The 9,116-nt window shown below is 42.3% G+C and overlaps 1 protein-coding gene across 5 annotated transcripts in view; it reads right to left on the bottom strand.

Annotated features, from left to right (window-relative positions):
- The window catches only part of LOC111869039 (protein split ends), a 286,507-nt gene extending 278,581 nt beyond the window's left edge, over positions 1–7,926 (bottom strand). For all 5 annotated transcript variants that reach the window (XM_033753266.1, XM_033753267.1, XM_033753269.1 and 2 more), the window contains exon 1: positions 7,727–7,926. In XM_033753266.1, coding sequence (XP_033609157.1) covers positions 7,727–7,809 — 83 coding nt within the window. In that variant the 5' untranslated portion in view covers positions 7,810–7,926. The remainder of the gene's footprint in view (positions 1–7,726) is intronic.
- Positions 7,927–9,116: the final 1,190 nt, after the last annotated feature.

Raw genomic sequence — 9,116 nt, 5'->3', positions numbered from 1 at the left:
AGAAAACCCGCCCCAGCGTCCCTTTGTCCACCACAAATCCCACTTGACCAGACCCCAGGATCGAACCCGGGGCCACCGCGTTGGGAAGCCAGCGACTAACCGCTTGAGCTATGGTGCGGCCTTAGTTTCAAGTAAATGAAACATATACTCTCCTGAAAATATATGAAATACGGAAATGTGCAGACCTTGTTACAACCCCGCAAACAATTCAAGTGTTTCCTTATCTGTATTCGTCGGGAGGGGGATCCTATCGGTGTTACCAACATAGTCCTTAGTTAATTCTTCTTTCGCCCACTGCGCCACAGCACAGACATATTGCATCATCTTTGTTTATACAGTGTACGTGTTGTGTGCGTGACCGCATCTTAATTTTGCTATCATTCAAAAACGCCCCAACTGCTGTGAACACTGATGACGAGGGCACATGTCTGTCCCATCACATGCCTGCTGTGTAGAACTTTGCCAGGCGCGTCGATCTGTTGATACATTCCTGCAACGTAATTTCCGATTTCCGCTCTGAACTATTTCGTTTGCGCATTACAGAACAGCGAACTGAACACGTTAACATATATTAATATTATAAAATAATAACAAACTCCAAAGAGCTGAGCCCTTCTTGGGAAGTCACCAGTCACGCAGCTACTCAAGAATTTCCCAACATTTTATGCAACCCGAAGGTTCACTGCAGTAATTCCGTATTTAAGCATCCTGCTGCAAGCCATATTAATATAACACAGTCCGTCAATAATGCAACAAATTGTTCCTTTTTCTTCCATTTATACTTTTAACACAACATGTTTCGGCCATAGATGGCCATCTTCAGGTGTCTTAATATATTAAAACTGCCATACTGAATTAATATGCGATAAAATCACACGCTGTAGTCCAATTAATGTAATAAAATAAAATTCGCTTCAGTGTTCACAAGAGCCATCCACTAGTCCCTATCCTAAGCCCGACCAATCCAACCCACACCACCCCATCCTTTCTCTCAGATCCAGCATATTATCTTTCCACCTACGTCTAAGTCTCCCTAATGGTCTCTTTCCTTCTTGATTTCCCACAAATTCCTACATGCATTCCTCTTTCCCCAATGCGTGCTACATACCATGCCCACCTCACCCTCCTTTACATCATTACTCTCATTATAAGTGAGGAGTACAAGTTATGAAGGTCCTTATTATGTAGTTTTCTCTAATCTCTTGTCACTTCATCCCTCTTCGGTCTAAATATTCTCCTCGGCACCCTGTTCTCAAACACCCTCAGTCTATGTCTTTTCTTTTTTCCTTGGCACTACAGCCCCAGAGGGCCTAGGCCTACCTCCATGAACTTCTCCGTTCAATTCGGTTTTTCTAGATCTTACACATTCGGTAGGACTCCTTGGGCGGGTGATCAGCTCGTCGCAAGGCCTCTACCTGTACACAAACACAGAAAAACTCACACACACAAACTAAACATCCATGCCCTGAGTGGGATCCGAACCCACGATCCCGGTTTCCAAGCGAGCGAAGACAGTACATGCCTTAGACCGCTGGGCTGCCGTGACCGGCCCTCAGTCTATGTTCCTCCCTTAATGTTAGAGACAAGGTTTCATACCCATACAAAACCACAATTATAAAATAATAATACCGTATTTACGCATGTATAGGCCGCACATTTTTTGCCAAAAATTCAAGAGGAAAACTGGGGTGCGGCTTATATTCGAAATATTCGAAATCACACTTCATTTAAAAAAAATATATTCATAATTAGTAATACAGGGTGTTCTACTCCTGAAATAATATTCCAAGAAAATTATTTTTTCTATAATTTCTGTCTGAAAATTGTGCTGCGGCCTATACATGCGTAAATACGGTATATAAATAGTACCAAAACAGAAGATATGAACAATAGTGTGATGGTGACGTAGAAACCGACCGTTCAACGCCATGAAAGCAAAGTGAGCCCTGCACAGGATTCTATACAGTTGTTCTATTTAGTTATAATCATCAAAACCTATTTTTCACGGACCCTTTATAAAAGTTAATTATTACGGGCTACCACATTGTCGGTTTCGAAAACGTTTACCCCAGAAAAATTTTGTGCGCAATTCTATTCTCCCTATCCGAGCTACTGAGAAGTCAGCCAGTTCTAACATCCTTGACATGGGTACTATAACAATACTGTACTCACACAGTTCACAAACTTCGCTGGTCCGACAACTAATTTTGCATCAATAGTAATATCTGTGTTACTTTTAAATACGTTTATGGAAACTTATAGATGACAAGTATCCAAATTTAAAAAATTAGTGCACAGACAATGCACACACTTCCCCATATACACAACTGATCTTGATTACGCCACCTAGGAAACTAAATCGATTGTTGTTCGGTAGACCATTGTTGGGCCACTAATTTTAGAAGCTAAAAGGCACGTACGAGCTGGGTAACCATTTCGGCCACTAGAGAGCATACCGTTACTGTCTTGAAGTTCCTACCGATGCAATTTTATTTAGGTCAGTAGTCTCCAAAAACTATTCAAATTTAACGAAAATCGCTAAAGCCGTTTTAGAAAAAAAATCGACATTTAGTTTTGGAACAATAACGTTCATATTCATCAGGAAGAAACCTATGACAGCAAAATTCTTATATACCGAACGTGAATACAATCCGTTCACCGTTCATGGGCTAGCAAGGCACACATCCATCCGTCCATACAGACATACACACATACTGACAACACTCCCAACACAAGCTTTTCGCATTCAGCGTGACTGAAAACACAAATCCTTCAAAATCCTGGGGTCAATTCTGGCTACGTGACAACATATTCTCATACACACTATGTTTTTCGTATTCAAGGGTGCTGAAAACGTGTGAATTCTTCAAAATCTCTAAATCAATTTTGCCATCATCACAATATTTTCTCATAGTAGGTACATGAGAGCCGGTCACTGTAGCCGCGCGATTTAAGGCATGAACTGTCTTCGTTCGCTCGGACGCTAGGATCGTGGGTTAGAATCCAACTCAATGCACTGATGATGTCTGCGTTCATTCTGTGTAAGTAGTGGCCTTGCGACAGGCTGATCCCCCGCCCAATAAGGCCTACCGACTGTGTATAGGGTTAAGAAACTGAAAAAGCGGCCAAAGTTCAACAAAGGGATGTAGAGCCATTGATAGATAGACGTATACGAGAAAGTAAACTTAACATTCTTCTTCCATTCTGCATAAATTCACCATTTCGACGACGTATATAATTTGGTGAAAATATCGCTTCTGCCTCGAGGACCACAACACACAGAAATGCAAGAAATAAATGGATTCAACGTATTCATTTTATTATTTAAACGTCTTTTCATCGGTTTATATGAGTACAGCTTTTCTATTTGCTTGTATTCTGACATTTTCACGTTATGAAGACAGTTCAGTAGCGTAGTTGGTTTAGGCACTATGCTACAAGTCGGAAGGTCGCGGGTTTAAGTCCCGATGAGGTCATTGGATTTTTTCAATTGAAAGAAGCAGCACTATGGCCCTGCGGTCGACTCAGCCTCTAACAGAAATGAGTACCAGGAATATTCTTGGGGGTAAAGCGCGTCCGGCGCGTAAGGCTGACAACATTGCCGCCATCTATGAGCCGACTGTCTAGAAAATGTGGGGACCTCAACATCTCGCAACCCCATGGGCCTTCAAGGTCTGTTACAGGGATACCTTTCGTTACCTTTTTTTTATTGTTAGTGGGGTGGGACTAAGTCCCTTGTACTGCAGCCACTTCTAGCCTGTACCAGCCCCAGATGATAGGTGAGGGTGATTGTGGAGCAACTGGTGGAATGAAGATTGGTAGGGGAAACCGAAGCACTCGGAGAAAACCTGCCCCAGCACCACTTTGTCCACAACAAATCCCACTTGACCAGACCCGGGATCGAACCCGGGCCGCCGCGGTGGGAAGCCAGCGACTAACCGCTTGAGCTATGGCGCGGCCCTGCCTATGATATTTATGAAATTCACTACTTTTTCAAACAAATTCTTGCAGCACCAATTCCAAACATTCTGGTACCGGAGGCAAAGAAGCCGGGACATGAACCATTCGCCTCCTTCCACAATCAAGGCTAACCATTCGTGGAGCCACAGTTCCACTTCCCAACGCGTTTTCATGGAGCGATGTTTAATTACGCACACGAACATGCCTACGTTTTCACAGCTCGATATCTGAATAAGCACTGAACCAACTTTACCTTTGCCTTATTTACATGGTTATTTTGAAAATAAATTTTATACTAAAGACCTATAAACTGACCGCAGAAAATGTTCATATTTTTGTCCAATTCGGTCATGCGGAGGAGAGGGGGACGCAATGCTGTCAGGCACGGACCTACTGTGAACTCTAAAGGCGCCCACATTACTCATGCTCGTGCTCGCCAGGCTTGTGCTCGTAAATCTTCGTCCCGACTACTTCAGTTGCTCGCCAGGCTTCGGCGCGTAAGGATCCGTATATTTACTCGTAGTGTGTATAGGTTGTAGTCGTATTTTAATTTATCGGCTATAGTTTTTAAATCAAAAAATTTTAAATTTGCTTGTCTCGTGACTTGTCATATCGTCCACATTACTCGCGAGCATAGCGAGTCGCACGAGTAATGTGGTAAGGCTCAGATATGTTTCAACACGTCAGTGTCGCCACGGCATAAAACATGCTCTTATACAAGATGGGAATTACAAAATCTCACCTGCGCTATACAGGCCTAACTGCAGTTTTATGATATTTACCTTGCAACTAGCACATATAACTGCATAACGGTAATTACACCTACATATCGCAGAGACTGTGCTTTTCCCTCACCTGGTACAGGGCCTGCAACGTTAGTGCATCGCGTGGGTAAGACTTATCCATTTACAAAAAAAAAAAAAAAAAATGAATTTCCACCCTCGAAAAACTAGCCCCACCTGCCATGCGTAAATAATGGCCGACTATGGGCCTGAGTTCGTAAATGTTGATAAAAATGTCCATCTCGTATTTTTTATTTAAGCCTTGTGCATTATGACTACATAAGTAAAGTAAACGTATCCATGTAACAAGACGTGGAAGCCCATAGGGTTGTGAGATGTTGAGGTTCCCACAGTTTCTAGACAATCGGCTCATAGATAGCGGTAAGGTTGTCAGCCTTACGCGTCGGCCGCCCTTTACCCCCAAGAACATTCCTGGTACTCATTTCTGTCGGAGGCTGAGTCGATCCTAGGACCATAGTGCGGCTGGAAGGATTAGGTCAACTGAAAAATCCAATGACCTCATCGGGACTTGAACCCGCGACCTTCCGACTTGTAGCATAGTGCCTCAACCAACTACGCTACCGCGTGTACTTCCCCAGCAAATAAAATATCTCCACTTAACAACCCAATGTTTAAATGTCACCTTTCAAACTGCACAACAAGCGAAATATTTCCCTACAATCACAATTAAAATATACGAAAACTATGACTCCTCTTTTAGTCTTAACGCTGATTTAAAAGGTCACCTCTCACTCTCGGGAAGAACACAGACTGGGGATGTTTGAGAATAACTACTGAAAAAGATACTGACTATGAGGAAGAGAATATCCGGTACTGAGGACCTTCATTTAATCTTTGCAGGGTAACTAAATCACTGATGACATTGGCTGGCCATGTAACACACAGAGAAATTGTAATTGCAACAGAAACACCTCAGAGGACGAACTCGGGGAGAGACGTACGTGTACCCTAAATGCAACAATCAATCTTCGAGATTTAGGGTGTGAAAAGGTGATCTACAGTCACCTAGCTCAGGTTAGCATCCAGCTGTGTTTTTGTCAAAACGATAGCGAATCTTCGTGTTCCCTGAACACTGGGAAGTTCCTGCGAGTTCATGTGCTCATTACACGTCAATAATGTTGTGAGGTCACTGATGGAACACACATATCAGTGCTACACTAATGAAAATGGTTTAATTTAAGCCGCACAACTCGCATGGACAGCTTTAATGTTCCAATTTACGACGCTGTAATTCCTGCAAAATATGCACTGAAGCACAGGAGACAAAATATACATATCATCAGAGAAACAAGAAATAATATATTTAACAAAGACCTCGATGTTGATCAATATGGGACTGGCATCTTTTCTTGCTGTACAGTTTTCCATCCAACGCCGCAAGTAACATGAATATGAAACCACAAGAATGCAGACTTTCACAAACACAAGTTTACGAAAACCAGATGCAAAAATAAAACACCACACAAGCATTCGGGAATTATGTAATTCATACAAATGAAGGGTGTGTCTTTTCTGGACTAAAGCAGATAATCTGTAACAACTGCCTCAAGCTAACCGTATGCTTTATCGTTATATAACTAAATACTTCGTTCACGGAATATGTATACATGGGTTTCCTTTGGTTTTCAAAATAAACGACAATTTTCCTGAACACAATTAATAAACTTTTTTTTTTGCAAGTGGGATGTATGAAATAATTTATCAATAATTGTTTGAAGTAAACTCCCTGATTCAAATTGTTATATTTACAACCACAGATAAACTAAATAATTTTCCAGAACAAAAACACTATACAGCTTTGAAGGAGCAAGCCGAACAACGCTTCCTACTTGAGGTGACCACACAACTCCGCCAGGACCAACTATTCTACCTGAGTGTTTCGTGGTTTTTCTTGCTCCCTCCAGGAAAAGTGCCTGGACAGTTCCTTAATTAGGCTATGAACGGTTTCTTCCACGTTCTTTCCTAATCATTAATCATCCAAACATTCGACGCCATATAGCGTTCGCTTGCAATGTCGTTAAATAACAAACAAAAAATGCTTAGCGTGTCAAAGCTGTTCCTTATAATCGAAGCATCAACGATGCAGCTCCACTCCATTTACTACAGGCACAATCCCGCAAAACGGGCCAGAATATACCCTACACGGGCCCACAACCGTAGGACAGTGACTATACATGTCTCAACCTTCTGTTTCGACGGACTAGAATAAATCAGGAACCCTCCCCTCTTCGTGCCCGACCAGACAGTCTACCATACGGCAGTGCCAACCTTTACAATACATTAGATAAAAATTACGGTCATAAACAGCGTTCAAATTGCCCCACCCCCTTTCATGCTACATAAACAACACGTGTGAACAAATGTCACAAGTCTACAAAATGTCTACTTTACCCCAACGATCACCGTGTTTATAATCGTTCTCAAAATGGCGTCATGGGCCACTCACGATAATGCATGTAAATTGCTTACCAACCTGCAATGTCAGTGCAAAAAAAAAAATAACTTAAACCATTAATAAGAATGGCAAAGGATTATTATTATGGTCCTCTCGAGCCCGTGTTTCTTGCCAGGCTGCAACATTCCGTTTGAAACTGCTGCATCTTCTGCCGCATACATGCCTGTATGTAAAACTATGAAGAAAAGGAACAATGACTTTTACAAGCAAATAACGATATATAAGAAAACTCTGTGTTTGGTTGCTATGCACTCACGCCGTCCCGGTCCGCAGATGCAGGCAGGCCGGGGGGGAGGGGGGCAGGCGGTGCACAGCCTGTCAGGAAATCCGTATGCCCCTAAAGAAAACTTGGCACAGAACACTTTATAAACACTGGCACCTCAGTAACCAACACATTCACAACAACACCACCACAACAACCAAAAAAAAAAAAACACCTAATACAACGACACTTCGAAGCACCAACAACATTCTTATTCCCTTGGCAGTAGTGGCACTATCAACATACCGTTTGAAATGTTCTCGAATCCGATCCTCGCGGATATTCTCCGGCAAATTCCCAACCCAAAGGTGACGAGTCTCTCTAACCATCTTGCTCCGAACTCTTCATGGGGGACGCTTTACGTAGCTTCCATCGACAAAATTACGTACGCACACAACATAATAAAACCCTTCGTGACCGCACAACACATTTCTCCTCTGCTTCAACACACTACTCTACAGCGAGTGACGTCACCATGGCGGGATCAGAACCAAAACCTTCCTAGACTCGCCGACAGCGCTGCTGCGCTGTTGACATGAAACGTGAAAGCATGGGAGCGAGTTGATTCATGGATCGGTTGAATCCATTTTACGTGAATGCAAGTGGAGGGGTGTTGGGTGGAAGTGAGGGGCCAAGAACGGGTCGAAACAACCATGCAGCCACTCTTGACAGGCAAAAATCTAAAAAGGTTTCGAGTGGATAGGCTGGGTAGCAGCCACAAGGGGAGATGCTGTTGTTCTTTCTATTTCAAACAGACGCGAGTATTTTGCGCTTTAAAAAGAGATAACAAGTGTAGGCCCACCCTATCCTAAACTTGTCTAAGGAATTTTTGTGTATTCCTGTTTCATGTGCTAACTGGCAAACATGCGATTTTTGTTTTATAAATATTACAGGATTGTGGAACTGATGCTTATAAATCAATTGTCATCTGCCTTATCACCATGCACAAACGACAATTAACTTCTCAGCTGTAACAAAATTCACGAATATTAATGTCGTAAACAAAACAGCAATTCAGTTTTCGCAGTGCAGTTTGTTCTTAGTCTACTGAGTTCGATGAATTTTCATGTAACTGAATGACTACACCACCAGCCTCTTAAAGTTCTAAGATGATGATTAGTTCACGACCGTGTATGCGTTTGTTAGACTGTATGAAGTGACAACTGCACGTTAAAAGTTCGGTTGTGTCTCTATTATCTACGTTTAGCGATTTGTCTTCTGAATGCTTTATTTGACTGAAGGATTTAATTATTAATCTACCATCCGTGGCTCTCTTCTAGCTTTTACATGACAACTATCTCTTCAGTTCCAACTTTTCGCTTCTATGGAGTAATTTCTCTTTGTGCGACTTCAGGATTTTGAGCATTATTCAGAAATAGCATGATCATGCATAGTTCACAGAGGAAGGCGCTGAGAAGGTAGTATCACTCCCCACCACCAACGTTTCTTCAGCCTACATGTAAGCCAATGTAGCACCCTTGGAGTTCGTCCCTTCATTTTGTCTCTTTGTATCACATGACGAGCATTAGTGTTAAGGGAAGGACATGTTACATCCTTTACGCCTAAATGAAGCGGTCCCAGATGTGGAGGAGGGGAATAAATATGGTGAGTTGCTTCAAAGGAGACTAAAAGTCGG

This window comes from Cryptotermes secundus, unplaced genomic scaffold (assembly GCF_002891405.2).
Source record: "Cryptotermes secundus unplaced genomic scaffold, Csec_1.0 scaffold70, whole genome shotgun sequence".
Taxonomy (NCBI): Eukaryota; Metazoa; Arthropoda; class Insecta; order Blattodea; family Kalotermitidae; genus Cryptotermes; species Cryptotermes secundus.
Note: the sequence above shows the minus strand (reverse complement) of the source record. Positions and strands in the feature narration are given on the sequence as shown.